This window comes from Astatotilapia calliptera, chromosome 3, assembly GCF_900246225.1.
Source record: "Astatotilapia calliptera chromosome 3, fAstCal1.2, whole genome shotgun sequence".
Lineage (NCBI taxonomy): Eukaryota > Metazoa > Chordata > Actinopteri > Cichliformes > Cichlidae > Astatotilapia > Astatotilapia calliptera.
In genome coordinates this window covers 39,947,270-39,967,401 of record NC_039304.1, presented here as the reverse complement: position 1 = coordinate 39,967,401, position 20,132 = coordinate 39,947,270, and the positions used below count along the sequence as shown (strand labels likewise).

The following is a 20,132-nucleotide window of genomic DNA, read 5'->3' as shown; positions in this document are numbered from 1 at the left end:
ATAGTAAGCTGACTTTGTTATTGTCTTAATGTGTTTTTCTAAGTTTAGGTCTGCATCCATCACTACACCCAAATTTCTCGCCTGGTTTGTGGTTTTTAGATGTATAGATTGAAGTTCTCTGGTGACCTGTAATCGTTTTTCTTTGGCGCCAAAGACTATTACCTCAGTTTTGTTTTTGTTTAGCTGGAGAAAATTGTGACACAACCAGTCATTTATTTCCTCAATGCATTTACCAAGAGCCTGTACAGGGCCTCGGTCTCCTGGTGACATTGTGATATATATTTGTGTGTCATCTGCATAGCTATGATAGTTTATTTTGTTGTTCTTTATAATCTGTGCCAGTGGGAGCATGTAAATGTTAAACAGAAGGGGTCCCAAGATGCAACCTTGGGGAACTCCACATGTGATACTTGTCTGCTCAGATGTGAAGTTACCTATTGATACAAAGTATTTCCTGTTTTCTAAGTATGTTTGAACCAGTTTAGTACAGTTCCCGAAAGGCCTGCCCAGTTCTCCAGTCGTTTGAGTAATATGTTGTGGTCAACTGTATCAAATGCTGCACTGAGATCCAGTAAAACTAAGACTGACATTTTTCCACTGTCTGTATTCAGACATATGTCATTAAACACAACATGACAATTATGATAAAGTGAAACTCCATTTTCAATAGATTAAATAGATCAGCCCCAGTGATGAATTTTCTTTAGAGCATGTTGGTGAAATGTTCATCTGAAGAAAATTCAAAAATGAGTCAGTGGGCTCAAAGATGATTGGTTGGTTTTTTGCTTCAGGGTTTATTTCTGTGTTAATTTTTCTCTCTTTTTTCTCTTCAGTGGCCAACAGACTTTAGCTCAGGATGTCACTCATATAAAAAGAAACCTATTTGGCTATGAGGAAGTTTTTCAAATATAAAACCTTGTAAAATCTTAAAACACAGAGATCATTTGGATTTGTCACATTAGAAGATTTTCTGTCAACAGTCAATGCAGCGGGGGATTTTGTTGTTGTTGTTGTTGTTGCAATACCAAAATTTACCACTGGTACCTGTAATATTACCGTATGGCATGTGGTAACTATTACTGATCTAAAAGCAGATAAATGATTTAAGTTGTAATTTGGAGCAAGTCTAATCTTTAACAAGAAGCTGATATAGCAGGATGGATGAGTTTTAGCACCAGGCGTGTGTGTCTGTGTGTGCAAGTTTTCTTGCGTGTGATGAGTCAATGGGGGGGAAAAAAAAAAGAAAAATCAGCCACGTCCTCCTGAGTGACGGGTCCCAAGGAACCATAGTCTGGTGCTGCCATCTGCTGACCCTAAAGTGCACCAACAAGCCCTCCAACACTGAGTCTGCACGAGTGAAAGGTCACTAACTTGCATAATGAATGTGCAACACCCCTTTTTTATATTTTGAGATGAAAGGAAGGCAAAAGTGACTCGAACAACCACTCGTTACAACAAAAGGATACTTACTGTTCTCTGAATGCACCGCATGTGAAGGAGATTCTGTAGCAGCAGAAACCACACCAGCTGAAACTCCTGTCAGCTAACAACAGGAAACCGAGGCTGCAATTCACACATTCACTAACCAAATGTAAATAAAAGATTCTAAAAACACTGCCTGGTCTGGTTAGTTTCAATATATACTGAGAGATTTAGACGGTAGGGTCAGAATTTGATGTAAACAAGGTAAAGCACGGACCCATCCTGTTTCGTATCAATGATTCTGCTGTTGGTGCGGTGACAGCCTGCGCAAGTGTCTTTGTGGGCAACAGTCTCCAAGAACCCCACTGTGCTCAACAGCTAAAACTGCATATCTGGGAAGACTGGGAAATTTTCACCACTGCATCCCTATTCTCCCAGCTCTTCATTGTTAAAGTGTTGCTAAAGAGAAGCTGCCAAAAAACGCAACACATTTTCAAACACTAAAAGCGGTTAAATTATTGAAAGTGCAGCTTTGTACTCTTTTCTGTCAAATAACTTTTAAACTACAATTTGAATTGAATGATTTTTTGTTTTAATTTATATTTGTCACACATCTTACACATACAGAAAAAAGACAAGTTGGTGAAGAGGGTGGGGTTTACCTTGTCTCTATAACAAAAAGGAACAAAAGGTCACGTCAGTTAAGAGGACGATGAAGGAAGCGTCTGTACTATGTCTGCTCTGTGAGTAAAGCATGAATTTTTTGGTTTTTCTTTGTTTTAAATGTTGAACTTTTACTTTCTGTTCTGTTAATCAAAAGTGATGAAGGAAAAAGCATGAAAAAGAAGAATAAAAGCACCAAGTTATGGTAGTGCTCTTTATGCCACCAGTACAGTGAGAAAAAAAACCCTAATAGTGCAAAAAGACTGATAGACAGTTTTGTGTGACATTTACAGGGGAAATGATACTGCAAAGATTTCTTACTATATATTCATTATTATCGACTTCTAAATCTACCTATGAATTTACATGAAAGACGAAGAAGAGTTTTTGCACAACGTTCCTTAAATTGTTCTCACACCCCCTCCTCGACCTCTGCTTCGAGGATTCTGACATTTAGTGTGACTCAGAAGTGTTGATTCATTTAAACTAACATAATCATCCTGCTTTAATCATCCCACTCCATACGTGACATCTCTTGTAGCAAAACCAGCATTTTCCCAGAGTTTCATAGTTATCTATAACATAATAATTATCTACAGTCATTTATTCTTTAGTCTTTATTCTATACTAACTTAATTGTAATTTCTCCTTAGTTCTGACATCGGTGTTTTACTGGACAACAAACCAAGGTCAGTAAACGTCTTTTTATAAATATAAAGTGCTAAAATGGTGATCAGAATCAGAAATATCTGGTGTGTAGATGCTTGTGGGCTGCTATAGCACATTTAAATCTTATTTTCATTCTATAGGCTGATTTCATCTAAACAATAATTTACATTACTTTTGAAATTAATGAAAAGCTTATTTTTAACCCTCACAGCTCGCCTGACTGTGAGTCCCAGCAGCTCTCAGTTCTTTGACGGAGACTCTGTGACTCTGAGCTGTGAGGAGGACGACAGCTCTGCTGGATGGACTCTGAGGAGAAACACAAGCTTAGAAACCAGGACTCAGTGTGGAGATGAGTTTGGAATATTAGACAGTTCTTCCTGCATCATCAGCCACATCGTTCTACTGGACAGTGGAGTTTACTGGTGTGAGTCCAGAGAGGGTCCCATCAGTAACATGGTTAACCTGACAGTCGCTGGTAAGCTGAGTGTGTGGAGTTAGTGTTGATGAAGCTGTGTGTAAATGGATGAAATGCTGTAGTTTGTGTCTGTGTTGAGGTGGATCAGTGATCCTGCAGAGTCCTGTCCTCCCTGTGATGGAGGGAGATGACGTCACTCTGCTCTGTAAAACAAAGACCACTCCCTCCAACCTCACAGCCATTTTCTTCAAAGATGGCGTCTTCACTGGGAAAGACTCTACAGGTCACATGACCATCCAGCATGTTTCCAGGTCTGATGAAGGCCTCTACAAGTGTGACATCAGCGGTCATGGAGAGTCTCCATCCAGCTGGATCACTGTCACAGGTGACACACTCACCTGTCTGTGTTTCTGCAGGTTTCAACATTCACAATGTGACGACAACTTAATGACTGTGTTTGCTTTGTTTTAGACAAACACACCACCACACCTCCACCTACATCCACACCTCCACCTACATCTACACCTCCATCTACAGCCACACCTCCACCTAAAACCACCTCGACCACCTCGACCTTTCCTGCCGCTTCCTCTCCTCTTCTCCCGGTGTTGCTGACTGCTGGAACACTCTGTGTCATAGCTCTAGTGGTCTTACTGATTGTTTTGGTGGAACGATATGTTGACAGGAAGCTTCAAGGTGAGACTCCGACTTTCAGGCTTTTCAAAAATTCATGATTCAAAAATGTTTTATTGTCAGTTCTCTGCTTGGACACACAGGATAACTCAAATACTGTTTCTTACTCACCTCAGTATCAAAAAAAGACTTAAGAAAAGTTAAAGGAATATATAAAATTCAATTAGTGCACTATAATGGCAAGAGTGTAAGATATAAATGCAATATATAAAATAAAGCAGCAAGATATAAATCATAGAAATTAAATAAAATAAAATAACATAAATTGAATGAATAATTACAGCAAATATGTAAACTTTATAACATCTTTATGTGCTTTATACATAGAACAAACTGATTGATTAGTTCGTGGATTTGTTGATTCATTCATTCATTCGACGCTTTCATGGGTCAATCTGTGGAAGCTACAAATAATACTTACAAATTCAGCAGGAAAATCATAATTACTTTCCCCACAATAAATAATCTGAATGATTAATGTAATGGCAGTAGTGTCTCTATGACATGTGCACTGATGTCCTCTCTGTGTGTTTCATTGTGCAGAGAGCGCCTTAGCTGCCGTCTACTCAGCAGTGAGGACAGAAGACATCTGTTATGTAGAAATCAAGATTAAAGAGAAACCCATATAAACAAAGACCAGGTACAGCTGCTCCTCTTTGTCTTAACGCTCAGAACAATTCCAGCTATTCCTGGCATTCCAGTTTAAACCAGTGGTGTCAAACATAAGCCTCAGAGGCCAGAATAAGCAAAAACTCTAATCTGACTCATTGGATGACTTTGAAACATTTGAAGGAGAGCAGAAATGTTGGACAACTGTGTTGGCATAAGCATTTCAGATTTTCCTTCTCATAAAGACCTCCCATGTCAATTTACACTAATTAATTAAACTATTGATTTCACACTTCCTTTTATATAATACAGCTAAGGGATAAAATCAATTTTAAAAAATCAATAGAAAACAAGTGCTTGTATGAATGGATGAATGATGTATTTTGTATAAAGTGCTCTGAGTACTCAAGTGTATAAGAACCAGTTTAATTACCATTCACCAAAGAGACTAAGTGAGCTGTCTGCGGCTCTCTGGTCAAGTCAGACTTTGAGACTTGCTCATAAAAGCTGTAAAGTTTAAGTCAAAGAACAATGTTAAGTACAGGAAGTGATGTAGACTCAGAGTAAAGCTGGAAGGAAATGCAGAAGAAAATTAAGCACCTCAGATTGTCATGAGGCCAACATTTACACTCTCTTACGCACTCCTTTGATTTTCACGCTCTTCTTTTGGATTTTCCTGGTTCTATTCTAACAGCACGGCTCTGCATCACATCACACTTGTTTGGCTCTGCACATGTGCAGAAAAGAAAAAAACAATAGAATAGAAAAATCCAAGATGATCTAAAGGTAAAAGTGAGATAGGATGTGCAAGGTGTGAAAATGACGTTTTCTCACTGTAAAACCACAGCAGCAGCATCCGCCTGTTTTTCATTTTTTGTCCTGTGTGGGAAGATTGGTTCATACTTCTCAGACAGTTTATTTTGATGAGCTTATTTTGTATCTTCCAGTTAAAAAAATGTTAAAAAAGAAAAATGTAAGTCACGTGATCCAAGCACGGTGAGCTCATCGGTTTAAATTAACACTGACATCATTAGCAGATCCGCCCCTTAGTAGGTTTAAAAATGATTTAAATACAACCTCAGACAAACAAATGCACGACATGTTACAATGTTCATGTTTCAATTGTTTTCTGGGATGGATGTTGTTCTATAAAAACATATAGAAAGACACGTAGCAAACAAAGGAGACCTAGATACAGAATATTGACCTTTTGTCAGAGTAAAAACCCACAGCAACAGTCTCCACCTGTTATATGTTGTTCCTGTAAACTGCGTGAGACCTTCGGTATCTTGTGGTTGAAATGTATCAAAGAGCAGGGGGTGCACCTGCAGATGCTGTGTGATCTGAAGTTTCACATATACTGTTTATAGTATTCATAATTCAGTGTGTTAGGGTGATTAATACTTAAAATGCAAAGTTTGTGCCTGAGAGACTTTAGACATTGAAACCTTTCGTTAAGATACGTCTGAACTGTAACTGGTTTGACGTGTTCCTCACTCTCTGTATATGAATATAACAGACGGGCCAGGTTTGTGCACAGGTGCTTATTGTTTCTCATGATGTTTTAAACTGTGTGTTCAGATTGTGAAGCCAGAGCTCTGTACTGAAGATTCCCACCAGTCCAGCCGATGACTTCCAGCTACTGGTCCAACCGACCCATAAGACCCCAGGACATAGATGTGTAATACTCATATATTTCCGTGTGTTTTTCTCATCACCTTACACAGCCAGCACGCTTGCCTTATCAAGAGTATGTATAGTATGTAATGCATTAATGCAGTAATGGAATGCACTGTATATGATCCCCTATTGATCTTTCTATTGATCCATTTAATTTCTAAGTGGGAGACCGTGTTGTCTGCTCCACAGCAGTGATCTAGTTTTTCTGCAGAATCAATAAACTTTGGTCTCACTTTTGTTCTCGTGTGGTTCTGTGGGTTTCAGAAAGATGTCTGATGCTAACTGATACACGCCACAGCTGCACACTATAAACAGCAGGAGCATTATTCAGTGGCTGGAAACTTCAGAGAAAAAAAAAGTCAGAACAAAGTGCGTACGTGTTCGTGATAGGAAATGAAGTCTGTTGGGCTATGGATGGCTGCACTGGGAGATGACGTTTAACTTAAGAAGCTGTACACCACATCTTAGCTGGCGTGCAGTTTGCTGTCTGTGGTTCAAAGTCTGTTACACTCTCCAAGGTCCCAAAAAAAGAAATCGGTTACATCTGATGTTTCAAACAAATAGAGCTGAGTGTCTTTTTCAAATGATCAGCTAGTTACAAGTCTAATAGATACATAATGAGCAGATTCCAACTCATTTTTTAATGTCTTACCTTCACAGCAGCACATCAACAGCTCAGTGCTCCTGCAGCTGTCGTGCACAGATGTTATTACAAGTTAGTGTAGTTTCTTCAAGTTCCTTCTTATTGTCAGCTCTCATTAAAATAGCAACTGCTCTCTTGCACTAATCATGCATTTGTGAAATAATAAAGTAAACACCTGTTAAAGTGTTTCTGTCATAGCAGTGTGAGTGGCGGGCAGATGTGCAGAACGCACATGCAGGATTTTCTTTGTTGCAATAAGAAAAGCAGTATTTGTAATATCACCATTTAGCATTTAGGTAACAGATGTGAAGTGGTGGTTTTAAAGAAGAGTTTAATGAGCTGATTTAGCAGCAAAGGTGATTCTTGGATGTGGCACCAGCTCTGGCCGCTCTGACCACCATCTCAACAATAAACCAATATCTAGTGCTGCCATCTACTGACACTAAAGTGCACCAACTAGCTGTACAACTCTGTGTCTGCACCAGTGAAAGGTGACTAACCTAACAATGTAAAGGTGCAGGAGCTGTTTTGCATCTGATATGAAAGAAACTCTACAGCAACCAATAGGAGAGCCTCAAAATGTCTTCTGTAAATACTCAGTCACACAGCTACTAACCAGGCCCAACCTGCATAGTTGCTAACATCAGATATATGGCACCTCCAGTGCGGAGCATAAAAAGCAGAAACACAATTGTGATACCTACAGGAGTTCACGAGCTTGTGTATATAGTGTAGGAGGGTTGAAATGGTAGGAAGACTGAAAGGCTGACACACCAAAAATAACGTCAGTCAACGGCGCTGGCACGGCTGGCAGCCTTAACCCAATTTCCCTCGGGATGAATAAAGTATAATCAATCAATCAATCCAAAATGTTTTATACTTGATGTTCAAAATCAAAAACTCATTATATCATATTTTGAGATGAAGAAATCTTTATTATTCTTATTTTTCATCATGATGAAGTTCTGTTACAAGTTCTTAACATGCCCAAATAAAGAAAATGTTCTGATCACCAAATTCAGGATGTGTTGACTCACACTTCAGCTGTTTAAAGCTCTGAGACTAAGAACTTTGACTCTGCCGTTGTCTATATTTTCTGTAGCTCACACAGCCAACAATTGCACCAACAACAAGCAAAATAAAAACTGTCAAACTAGCTGGATGGATAACAACTCTAATTTTGAACCCTCCATCCTTTTTGTGAATGTCCGGCTGACCTGCAGGTGAGAAACAGGTGTGAGGTGTCAGCTGTCAGGTAGGTGATGAGTGAAGAACAGAACAGAATCCATTTCCTCTTCAAACTGCTGTCAGACATTATCTACTGCACTCTGATCACATCACTCAGACCAGCTGCTTTCTACAAAGTCTCATCAACAACATCTTTAGAAACAAACATCAACAACCAGGAAGCAGCTTCACCTCTGATCACACACACACTCAACTCTACTCACTCACCTGGAGGATCAACTCTCAGGTTTACACTGCAGATGGGGTTACCCTTGAAAAAGGCTCTCTTTTCACGGTTTGTTCCCGTCAACAGGACACGACACTCATATGTTCCATTATCAGCAGTCGTCACATTCTTCAGAATCAAAGACACGTCTCCATCCTCCATCTGTCTGTCCTGCAGATCCACCCGGTTCACAAAGGATGGATGCTGGTTGTCTGTAACAAACTGCTCATCCTGATACAAAAGGACATATTCTGGCTCCAAGTCACTTCTGCTCCACTGTACAGCGGTGATGTTGTTGTTGTCATAGACAGAAGCAAAACATGACAGATTGACATTGATTCCAGATTCAACTGTTGCGCTTAATGAGACTGAAAGAGAGAAAACACAGACCACATAAGTTAAATCAGGTCAAAGGGCAACTCTCACTCCAACTTCCACAGAGGCCGGTGTGGGGACGTCCCACCACATGTACTTTTAGCAATATTTGCAATACTTGGGGACTTCATAATGAATGCCATGTTGCTGTTAATGACCACCCGCCTGACCTTATCAAGGGGATTAAACAAGTTAGGCCACGAGACCATGGAAGTTATCTCTGACCAAAATGCGTATAAATTAGAGGCCATGCTTTCAGAAGCTCTTCCAAGGTTTCAAGCTTTCAAGCTTTCAATATGTTATATAACTTTCCAAAAAGGGAAGTCTCTGGAGTCTCCCTCTGTATATCTGTATGTCTCGGTAATGGAAGATAATTACACTGGCAGTAAAAATCAACACGATCACTCATGCATGGTGCAACGCACCAGATTGCAAAAATGCTTGACTGGCCGACATGAAAATAAGCACAAGAACCCACAGGTCATCTCCTGACCAAGAGAGTCAATGCCCATCATGTTAAAATGTCTAGCTTTACAGCTGAAATAAACTGGTGTGCAGCTGACTACAATTTTTTATTAGTTTCTATATTTATGTCTCAATAAAAACAAACTTCGATAATGCAGTAAGAGGCATGTGTAACAGGTGAGACCTGAGTCTGGGAACCGCCCCTGGTGGGCGGAGCTGGTCTTTGCTTTTTTCATAAGCTCAGGTGTGGGCAATTAGGTATTCCTCAGCAAACCTGAAGCTGCCAGTGCTTGGTCCAAGTTGGTGTTTTTAATTTCTTTCCATGAAAGCTTGATGCGGGTCCCCCTAATCTTCTGTTAGAACGGTAGGTTACACAACAATGTACCACTGGAGCTCTGGTTGTTGTGGCCGAGGTTTACAGTTATTTGCACACTTGTAGGTAGGAAACATTGCGTTCCCGTGAGAACAGTGTAGTGGACTTCACCGCCACTGACCCATGTTTATTAGGGTGTTTAGAGCATTTATGGATTATCGATGGTATGACCTGCGGTCTGGTTCAGACCATCCAAGAAAGTGTGCTTTAGTTTTGTCCAGTGAAATTGTTTTTGTTTTTTTTTGTTTTTCTTAATTCAATCTCTTACTTGATTTAATTAGATATGAGTGTCTCGGGATTACAACCATATGACCTATAAATGCAGAGTGCTAACCAAGCCAAATGTAATTACCTGATAATTTAGCACTCCACCTTGTAGTTCAAATATGATCACTTACGACGAAACGTTAGTGTTTAGGCTGCCAAAAGTGTCTTTCTTATTATTTCAGAACATGTCATAGCCCACACAGAGACCCCCTGAGCCAGATGGCTACAGCAGAGATCCTTTTCACAAGTCCAAATGCTACATTTATATCTATGTCCTAGTATGACTTAAGCAAATGCCGCTGATGCAGACACACAAATCGCGAACCGATATGCAACTCACATGTAGACACAGGCACGAGAAGGCAGGCAGACATCCAAATCCAGTAGTGTAACACAGATGTTACAGTGGGCATTTTCCACCTTCTGTAGATCTTCTGATCTCACACAGAATTAAGAAGAAACAAACAAAAAATCAGAACCTGCTTCTAATATCTTATCCTAAGCAAGTCAGATTAAGCAAAGCTGGAAAGTCACTGACTGAGGGAACATGATGGTTTACTACATCTACACTCTTCCCATTGAGAAACTGGAGGTTGAGTAAGGGTGTGAGTTGGTGTGAGGGGAAATCAAAGGAAACTGCTTCTGAGTGTCAAAACTTAATGACACAACAATGAAATATGTGCATTGAATAGGCCATTTTGGGGCATTCATCTATGTGTGCAGCATTTTTGCTGCAGCTTCCACAAAGGAAGAGCTAGTCTGGGTAATTTTGTCTGCTCTGATGTCAATAAGTTCAACTAAATTCATGTTTTTGATGTGTTTTCTTCTTTCTTTTAATTTACATCAAAGCCCAGTAACGCTATTTTGACTTTCCTGTTAGGCTCCAATCATCCAAGCCAAGAGACTGGTCTGCAACTATCTGACAACTGCCCGTGGTGAGGTAAAAACCCGTCGTCCAGGTTGTGCTGTAGGTTTAAAATAATAGTGTAATAGCAGTGAAGCATGAAATTGGCAAACCACTACCTGCATCCTATTTGACCTGGTGCTGAAAACGAGCCAAATAAACCAAATAAAAAGCAAATCACTGTCTCAATAAGGACACTTCCTTTGATACACAATGTACTCTGCATACTTCCATGTACCCGTAAATTTTAACAGGGTAGTGTTGCCTCAACGCTGGAAGTTGTGCAGTTGCTGGAACTGTCCGTTGCAACATTGAAATTTCACTGTCATGCAAAATATTGGATTTTCTGAACATTTGAAGCCACAATCTACAACTTAACCTCACATGCTCCGAATTTGAATGAATGTCAACAATGGTACTGCCACACAGCTATAAATGCTGGCAATGACATTGGCCACTCGCGTAATAGACTCTACATAGATTTGCAGAAAAATTACAAATTAAAGCAAGACTCAACCAGAGTCAGGAGTCTTTTCACACACACAGTACTTGGAATTTAGGTCATTAAAGTGCTGGGTGCAGTCTGATTTTAAAAAAACAAAAAAAAAAAAAAACCCTACTTCGGATGCATGTAGATGAATAGAGATACTTCACAGACACAAGACTAAAGGTCATTTTACAGCAGGATATAAGCACTGGTTTTGATATAAACCAGGCTTAGGGAATTTCAGGCCACAAGAACCGGTTTCCTGCAACTGTGTCCTTGATCCAGCACAGCTGATTTAAATGGCTAAATTACCCCCTCAACATGTCTTGAAGTTCTCCAGAGGCCTGGTAATGAACTAATCATCGATTCAGGTGGGTTGGCCCAGGGTGAGATGTAAAACCTGCAGGACATCGGCTCTCGACGGAGTTCCCCACCCCTGATAGAAAGGGAATGTTGGCATGGTTTATATACCAGGCTGCAGTATTTGTAGAGAAGGTAAAACAATCACAGATGGGGTTAAATGATGCAGAAGTTCACATGATAAATCCAGTTTAATGCTATTATTTAGAACTACTGAGTAAGCACTGAAAAGGTCCAGTGGACCAGCTGGTGTGGTTCTTCTAATCAATTAGTCTTGCAGGAAATAGGCCTGGAAGATTTTAGATATGGAAACATTTCTTTTGGATAAAAAAGATTATTTTGAATAAAAATTAAAGAACCCAGATTTAAACTGAGGATCTCTGCATAATGAGGATATCTATGACATCCGTCTTCATCTAATCTGAGTGAATTTGGAGATCTCCAGCATCTCATCCTTTTCACAGGGTTATTGAGGTTCATCAAATGACTGTGACTATCAGCCTCAAGGCAAGAAGATGAAGAGTAGGAATCACTACTGTCAGGAAGTGGAGGCTATAATTCACACAGGCTCACTAAAATGGGACACTAGAAGATTGGAAAAAATATTGTCTGGTTTTAATGAGTTTCCAGTTTTCTGCAAAATTTGGATAGGAGGTCATGGCTCCACCCTGACCTGCATCAGTTCGGGCTGGTGGTGTAGTGGTGTGACACATTTTCCATTTTTGCACACTCTGCCTGAGTCTTGTTGCTGAGCATATCCATCTTTTTATGACAACACACCATGTCACAAAGCTGAAATCATTCCAAACCAGTTGCCTCAATCCAACAGAGCACCTTTGGGATCGTCATGGAACGAGAGATTTAGTCACTTAGTAGTTTGATATCAACAGATTTAAAGAGGGTAAAGAAACTATCAAAAGTAGAATTGTTGATAAGACCAGAGGAAGAACTACATTAAAGCTACACATTTTCCTTCGTTCTTTTGTTGGTTGAAGAAACTTTGAAGACATTTCGAAAATGTAAACTAATTAGAGGCAGTCTATTGTGCCAGTGCTGATATACTCATATGAAGCTTGTTCATCCATCCATCAGTCTCTCTTTAAAGAGAGAAGCCCAGACCTCCCTCTCCTCTTCCAGCAGACATGGATGTGCAGCCAACAAATGTGTTGCAGTCGTGTGATGCTTTTATGTTAGTATGGACTAAATCCTCTGAGGAATGTTTCCACCAGCTTGTTAAAGCTATACTAGAATAAAGAAGGCAGTTTGTAAAGGAAAAGGGTTTCAGCTTATTACTATCAAATGTACCCAATAAAGTGGCCAGTGACTAGAAGCACTGTGTACAGGCATCAGTCACTGCTTAATAAAGGCCAGTAGGTGACAGCAGAGGTGGTTCTACTCAGCACATGCCTGCTTTCACTTGACCTTTGACCCTTAGTTACAGGTCTTTACTCTTAAAGCTTTAAAGCTCTAAATCAGCAGTTCTCAAACTTTCCACAGTGAGTCCCACATCATAAACTATAATGGCTTTTGAACTACCGACATTAAAGTGCAGCAGTATTAGCCTGTTTAACACCACATACAGGAGACATGAGACAAGATTTATTTCTTTTATTAATGAAAGCACAAGCTCATCCATCACCTGTTCAAAAACACAAGAGCTATTTTATAATAGCTATCAACAAAGGCAAGAAACTGTTTGAATTAAACTAGAGTTGTTCTCAAACCATGTCCATACTACCATGGAGATGACGACTTTAGACCGAGATTATTTAAGGTTGGTTTTTTGTTTTTTTTGCTTTGTTTTATAACTAAATTTTTAAAATAAATTTGCTTTGTCTTTTTTAATATCTGTTCCTCATGAGTTACCTGGTACTGACCTATGACCCCTCCAAATATCTTATTCGTGTTTTTTTTATGATTGATATGAACCGGGCCTGCACAACTTTGGATTGCAAAGTTTGGGTGAGAGGCCCTAACCCCCTAACCCTGAATATGATGTGGGTCTGGTTAAAGATTGCATGGGAACAAACTTGCCTTGTCAAATACATGACAGCATCTCACACAGTTTTATTTTAAAAGCTAAACATCACGATTGGGTCTGTGACGAAAGTGAGTGCAACAGTACAGATGTGGGAAGAAACTCACATTCCAGGGATAAATAGTTAGAATGAGGTGTTTAGTAAGCATCTGGCAGTAAACATTAGTGTGAACTGTGCTCTGTTCTTTCATCCTGCAGCTGCGCTGGTAGAAGAGAGTGAGGGGGGAAAAAGCGCCCTCCTCCAACAAGAGCATACCAAGCTCCAGCTTAGTGACGTGCAGAGCGAGACTCTGAGCAGCCCACGAGGGATCTGGATGGAACGCAGACGGTGTCTGATAAACAGTCAGGGAGTGTTTTCTGGGAATTCCAGTGTGTTTTTGAGTTAAGGTGGTCATTGGTGTGACTTTCGAATTGTTTCACAAATTGCGAACATTCACATGATTCTCCAAACATCACACACACAGGAAAAGTGTGTACTGCTGAGTTTCAAACTTTCCTCTAGTCCTGATTTAAAGTGACCAGTGTAAATATAATGTGCAAATTTCATTTGACTAACAATGACTCGTGCACACTCTGCATGGCAGCAATACTGCTTCGTAGGGTGATGCCAGTTCCTGACACATAAGAAAGCTGTGCATTAGATCCTAACTGAAAATTAAACACTTCTTTTTCTGTTGCACACTGAGTCACAAACTGCACTCAGCAACAGCCAGAGCTGCAGAGTGCACCCACATAGCATTAAAAGTTACAGGGTGATGAGCTAAATTCAACCTGAAAGAAACAGACAAACAAAAATGCATCAGGACTTTATTCTGTGGATGACTGACATGAAGCCTGATTATATACCAGATTTTTTATAGCAGGGTAAAGATGTGTCACAATGAAATGAATGTTTGATGTTCAAAAAGGCACAAATACCTTCTTCTTCAGAAAGAAAGAAACCAAAACAGAAACAGCAGTGATGAAGATGATTTTCACATTTCTGCTTTTATTCTTTTATTGTGATTACGAGTTTTACATGCAAGCATTTTTTTTTACTAAATAACAAGCAATGAAAGAGACACGTCACAGCAGTTGCTCATAAGTCCTCATTAGATTCATATTTTCCTTAAATTAATAATCTTCAATCTTTTGTGGCTCGTGAGTCTATTCATACCTGTGTACAATACAGTACTTGTAGATGGCAGTAGATGGCAGAGCTCCTGGCACTGCCAAAACGCACATGGTACATATATAATTAATGGAATTTCCCCCCAACCCCTATTCCAAAAGTTCAGTGATTAAAGTTTATCCTGTTAAGCCCCAACGAGGCTGCCTGAGCTTGCTCTTTGAAAATGACAAACCCAAAAGGAATGTAAACAATCTCGGTATCAAAACAAAGCTGGTGAACACTGGTGAGATCAATTTTACATTACATTATTAAAATGTATAAAAGTTCTTATTGTTGATTCTAATCTTCTGATCTCTGAAATTCACATTTCTGCTGCTGAACACAAACCAAGAGTGATGGTTGAGTCGGTCAAGTTAATTAATTTCACTTTAATCTGTTAACAAGCTGAAGCGATTTCCACATTGTCTCCGTCAGGCTGTGTGACAGCAAAGCTTCAAGTGTATCAAGTTCAAGTTTCAGAGCAGCTATTAAAACAGAAGCACTGAGTTTTTGTTCGAGTTGGAGCTTCTGAACAACTGCAAGTTACTGCTAACTAATATCTGCACAGGCACAGGTTGTAAAACTAAGCTGAATATTTGAACACTGCAGCAAAGACATCCAGTGTAAAGAGCAGAATATTGTAATAATGCTGAGATTATTCAAAGTGATTCATAGTCAGAATTATATTGTGTGATCTGGATGAAGCAATAACTGGATAATAAATGATAAAACAGCAAAATTCGATGTTTTCTTTGCTCTCACACACTAGGTCAACAGCTAAACAAAAACCTATAACTGTCGGTGACATTTCACAAATCAGTTTCATTGTGAAGTTCCAGCTGTGTCTGTTCACTGACAACACTGGGAAGTGGGAACAGCAGCAGGAGACTGTTTAATGACAAGAGGTCTGAGACGAACTTCTTTTGCCTTTTTATGGTTTCTGTAGATCACAAATCCAGCAACAGCAGCAACAACGGGGGCAGCAGCAGCAACTACCACACCAACGATTAGTCCAACAGATCCTGCAGGTGAGAAACAGGTGTGAGGTGTCAGCTGTGAAGAACAGAACAGAATCCATTTCCTCTTCAAACTGCTGTCAGACATTATCTACTGCACTCTGATCACATCACTCAGACCAGCTGCGTTCTACAAAGTCTCATCAACAACATCTTTAGAAACAAACATCAACAACCAGGAAGCAGCTTCACCTCTGATCACACACACACTCAACTCTGCTCACTCACCTGGAGGAACAACACTCAGGGTGATGATGCTGATGAGCTTCAAACCAATTGTTCCTTTCTCAACGACACGACACTCGTATGTTCCAGTGTCATTAATCGTCACATTGTTCAGAATCAGAGACACGTCTCCATCCTTCATCTGTTTGTCCTTTAGATCCACCCGGTCCTTAAAACATGGATGCTGGTGCACTGAAGTTTTCCTCTCATCCCGATACAAAAAAACATATTCATCTCCCAGGTCAGCTCTTCTCCACTCCACAGTCTGGATGTTTTTTCGAGCTTGACATGTCAAAGTGACGTTCCTTCCAGACTCAGCTGTGACGTTTTTCTGGCCTGAAAGAGAAACTATACAGAGCAGAGAGGTAAAGGTTTCAAACAGCTGTTTACTTCAACAGAAAGCATCAGGATCACTGGACATGGACTGTACAGTTAAGACTTGGGTAGCAGCATTTGGGACAATATAATGTGTTTCAATGACAATCCAGGGAATTTTCCTTTAAATTTAACTGTTAAAAAGTGTTTTTTCTGGAAAAAAGGAAAAACAAGATTATTAGTAAATCGAGCAAAACATTCAGAATTTGATTGATTATTTAAAAAAAAAAGAAAATCCACTGACCAGTTCGACAGAAGGCCTGACAAATCAAAGACGACATGTAAAATGCCTGATTATTTGAGAATTATTTCTATGATCAGAACAACTAAAGAGGTTCGCAACCAAGAAACACCCTCGAGGATTTAAAACAGAGTTTAATTTGACTGTATTACCATTATAAATCTTTTGGTTTTAGACTTAATAATAATACTCCTCCTTCCTCGTGAGCGTTTTTGACTTTGTTAGACTTTGTGAAGTCGTTTGTCTCAACCATGGAAAAAGTCTGCAGCTGTGCACTTTAGTTATCTTCTTTCAGGGTTTTTGGTGCAGCTGAGCTGATTGTGATTTTCAATACTTTGAATCAATGTCTGCTTTGACTATAAGGGACTGTGTATAAAAATGTCAGTAACTCCGAAAGTCCTAAATTCCTTATTTAGTTAACTTTGATTTACTCCAGGTTTGTGTGGTTAAATTCTAATTGTACACAAACTCCACCTAAAACTTTTATTACTGATTACAGCCTATAACTTCACGCAGACTGATTAAAGTTGGTACACAGACCACAGCTTACCTTGAGAGGTACAACCCAGGAGGCACGCAGAAAGCAGAATCCAGATGAGTCCAGCCATTCTCTTCCTCCAGGACTTTCCAGATGTTTAGACCGTTGTCAGGGCTCAGAGGTCCGTGGCGTGGAATGGACTCAGGCGCAGAACCAAAGACCAGAAGCTCCAAGTGATTTGCAAAAACAAAAACTGCTGAGACTGGAGTGGGGCTGGTGAGGGCACTGAAACATAGGAGAGGAAAATCAGAACAGTCCAAGGAGTTGTGAGTGTTTTCCCATTTGACAAGCTGGGATGGCTTACGTGTTTGCAGGCGGGGATTAGCTGGAGGTGGAGGCGAGGTGAGGTCCAGGCGAGTGCTGAGTCCAATATAGGTGTGCAGGGAGGCAGGCAGGTGAGAATGGCAGTTTGTCTGAAAAGGATTAAGCAGCAGCTGAATCCAGAAGCAAGGCTATGGCAGGGTTTGGAATGACGAGTCCAGGTACCGACTAGGAGACTAAGTAATGCACACTGATAAATACACAGGAACATGAGGCTGTGAAATAACTGAGGTTAGCAGACGATCTGGCAAAGACTCATTGTGTGCACTGCCAGAATAATTGCCTGCAGCTGAGGAGCTGATGCCGTGGAAAGACAATGACAAACGTTGACTCTGAGAAGAGCTCCTTTGTTTTAATGTTTCCTTAGGAGGAGTTACTGGGAAGGATGGAGTGGGCGTGGGTAAAATATTTAAAAACAGATGTTAGCAACTCCATTTATTTCTTGTAATAACAAGTTTTTTTTATACTGATTTATGCCTCTACAGTCCTTTTGCTTTTCTTTTTTTAAGGATTGTTACTTAGGTTACTGTTACGTACTTTTTTTAAGGACTGTTAGGGCTTACATCTAGTAAATAAAGTGTTGTTTTCTGAATAATCTGATCTGGAATCAGTCCACAGTGAACAAACACACTGAGCAAAAGTGTAATCTGAACTAAAGTCAAATTTTTAAACTGAACCAAGAATCAAACTGCAGGAAAACCTGATGGAAAACCTGCTCACTGACCTTCTCTCACTTTAATCAGCACAGGGTGCGATGTAGACAGCAGTGATGATTTTTTATTTTTAGCCTGGCTCTCAGTCAGCTCAGAATAAATAGATTCAAATGTTGGATTATTAGCCTTCATTGTTGGTGTTTGTGCTCACAGGTACAAACTACCATCAGTCTGCACCATTAAACAGACACATAATGAACTTGCATATATATAAAGTTATTTTCTGTCTCACTGACAGCTCAAAGTGCTGTTGACTAACCACACACTCATACAGCAGCTTATTCTGTGCACTTCAAGCACCTCACCTACCTCACATACATGACCCACCTAGCGTAGGCGAAGGTTTGCCTGTTTTTTTTTTATTTTTTATTTTTTTTAACTTATTCGATTTTTTTTTTTTTACAGAACTTGCAGACAAATTCAATATAAAGATGCAGGAATATGAGTTTAAAGAAATAATAATATAAACCTGTCGCTATTCACACAAATATGATCATAACTCGGTTGGTCCCTTTCGCTTTACATTGTTAAGGTAGCGTCAGTGCTTCGTTATCCAATCCCTTCCAGTTGTTCACAGGGGACATCCACATGACTGAAAATCTAGTCCTCATTTTCACTGCTACTTTACACTCCGCTCGTATACACCTGCAGACACACTAGCGTACATGTGGCAATCGGCAAGAAATCATGGATATACGCAAGTTTTTCAAGAAAGTAAGTCTTCATCACTGGCTGGTAGTAACAATTAGTTAGCTCCAGCTAACAGCAGAGAATCCCATGTAAATAATGAACCAGGTGCTCCCCATTTTGATAAATAAAAACCTGGCTAGCGCACTAAGTTAAATTGTTAGCATAATGTTAATTTCTGTCACTCGTTTTAGCTCTGAAAAATCCAGCTGAGCTCATTCAGGTATGGTTATCATCAGTGGAAATAATAATAATCACTCCATCCCCATTAACCTGTAGGAGTCAGGGCAGAGGAGCACAGAGAGGCAGAGGGGAGAGACGTCTGCTGGAGAGGTGAGTCAAAGGATGGAGTCATTTGTGATGCAGACAGTCTGATTAGAATTTTATGGGACTCAATATGGATATGAAATATGAAACATTTCAGTCACGGTACAACATATAAGACCTGTTTAACTTGAGCTTTTATTTAGGAGAGTCAAGGTTAGAAAGTGGAGAGAGCAAAGAGATATATATATATATATATATATATATATATATATATATATATATATATATAGATATATATATATATGTCAAATTAACCTGACTCACATATTTTTGAGGGTTCTATTTTAATATTACTTCAATTCAAGTAATTTAGTAATATTTTTCAGGGCTTTAAATTGCAACCATTTTAGTCACATGCGTGCTCAAAATATAATGTTTGTAACTTCAAAATATTTGGGAGCAACAGAAGTCATGATATTAGCAATTTACATTACAATTCAGTATGTTTTAATGTATCTTGAAGGGTGAGGCAGAAGGGGAGGCTGAGGGAGAAAAAGGTCAACAGGCAAGTTCAAGTCAGAGAGAGCAAGGAGAGACAGAGGAGCTGCAGCAAATAGATCGAGAGGCAGAGGAAGATCAAGTTATTACAGAGAGAGGAGAGCAAACAGGCCAAGAGAGGGAAAATGATGAAGCAGCTGCAGCAACTCATTCTACTACAGGGTTTGATTTAGGTGACAAAGACACAGGGCCCAGACAGGTGAAGCTGAAGAGCTATCTACATGATACTTTTGGTACACAGAAGCGAGCATTTAACCACAGCTGGTTTGAAAAGCACAACTGGTTAGAATATTCAGTCAGCCAGAATGCAGCTTTCTGCTTCCCATGTAGAGTGTTTGGCAAAAACATCAAACATGATAGTTTGGTCAGTAGCGGTTGCAAGAACTGGAAGAAAGCTTTAGTCATCTTTGGCAAGCATGAGATGGCACAAACACATAAGGACAGTGTTGTTACATGGAAAAGCTACCAGGGAACTAGCAAACAGGGAAACGTTGCACAGGTGATAGCAACTGCAAATGTGAGTGA

At 39.7% G+C, this 20,132-nt stretch overlaps 2 protein-coding genes and 3 long non-coding RNA genes across 6 annotated transcripts; 3 read left to right on the top strand and 2 right to left on the bottom strand.

The window, feature by feature from the left end:
* Nucleotides 1-2,111: 2,111 nt before the first annotated feature.
* On the top strand, nt 2,112-2,986 carry LOC113019530 (uncharacterized). The gene is made up of 3 exons (XR_003272041.1): nt 2,112-2,165; nt 2,739-2,774; nt 2,966-2,986. It is a non-coding gene; the product is annotated as an uncharacterized LOC113019530 (long non-coding RNA).
* A 683-nt stretch (nt 2,987-3,669) lies between these two features.
* LOC113019527 (uncharacterized) lies at nt 3,670-6,352 on the top strand. The gene is made up of 3 exons (XR_003272036.1): nt 3,670-3,865; nt 4,406-4,502; nt 6,053-6,352. It is a non-coding gene; the product is annotated as an uncharacterized LOC113019527 (long non-coding RNA).
* Nucleotides 6,353-7,714: 1,362 nt separating this feature from the next.
* On the bottom strand, nt 7,715-10,255 carry LOC113019523 (hepatitis A virus cellular receptor 2 homolog). The gene is made up of 3 exons (XM_026163278.1): nt 10,068-10,255; nt 8,250-8,615; nt 7,715-8,011 (listed from the first exon to the last, which is right to left on the bottom strand). Exons 1-3 carry the CDS (start codon nt 10,138-10,140, stop codon nt 7,857-7,859), a joined length of 594 nt encoding a protein of 197 aa, XP_026019063.1. The 5' UTR covers nt 10,141-10,255; the 3' UTR covers nt 7,715-7,856.
* LOC113019529 (uncharacterized) lies at nt 9,278-14,486 on the top strand. Of its 2 annotated transcripts, none has more exons than XR_003272040.1 (3): nt 9,278-9,451; nt 10,608-10,667; nt 13,715-14,486. It is a non-coding gene; the product is annotated as an uncharacterized LOC113019529 (long non-coding RNA). The 2 variants fall into 2 exon arrangements; XR_003272039.1 differs by lacking the exon at nt 13,715-14,486 and adding an exon at nt 11,943-12,000.
* Nucleotides 14,487-15,515: 1,029 nt separating this feature from the next.
* On the bottom strand, nt 15,516-17,665 carry LOC113014672 (selection and upkeep of intraepithelial T-cells protein 1-like). Its single transcript, XM_026156349.1, has 4 exons — nt 17,366-17,665; nt 17,074-17,286; nt 15,911-16,255; nt 15,516-15,688 (listed from the first exon to the last, which is right to left on the bottom strand). Exons 2-4 carry the CDS (start codon nt 17,129-17,131, stop codon nt 15,516-15,518), a joined length of 576 nt encoding a protein of 191 aa, XP_026012134.1. The 5' UTR covers nt 17,132-17,286; nt 17,366-17,665.
* Nucleotides 17,666-20,132: the final 2,467 nt, after the last annotated feature.

Coding starts and splice junctions, on each gene's coding strand:
- LOC113019523 (XM_026163278.1), bottom strand. CDS start 10,140: ATGCCCACTGTAACATCTGTGTTACACTACTGGATTTGGATGTCTGCC. Junction 8,616..10,067: donor TCTCGTGCCTGTGTCTACAT/GTGAGTTGCATA, acceptor TCTCTCTTTCAG/TCTCATTAAGCGCAACAGTT. Junction 8,012..8,249: donor CCTGAGAGTTGATCCTCCAG/GTGAGTGAGTAG, acceptor TCTCACCTGCAG/GTCAGCCGGACATTCACAAA.
- LOC113014672 (XM_026156349.1), bottom strand. CDS start 17,131: ATGGCTGGACTCATCTGGATTCTGCTTTCTGCGTGCCTCCTGGGTTGT. Junction 16,256..17,073: donor CCTGGGTTGTACCTCTCAAG/GTAAGCTGTGGT, acceptor TGCTCTGTATAG/TTTCTCTTTCAGGCCAGAAA. Junction 15,689..15,910: donor CCTGAGTGTTGTTCCTCCAG/GTGAGTGAGCAG, acceptor TCTCACCTGCAG/GATCTGTTGGACTAATCGTT.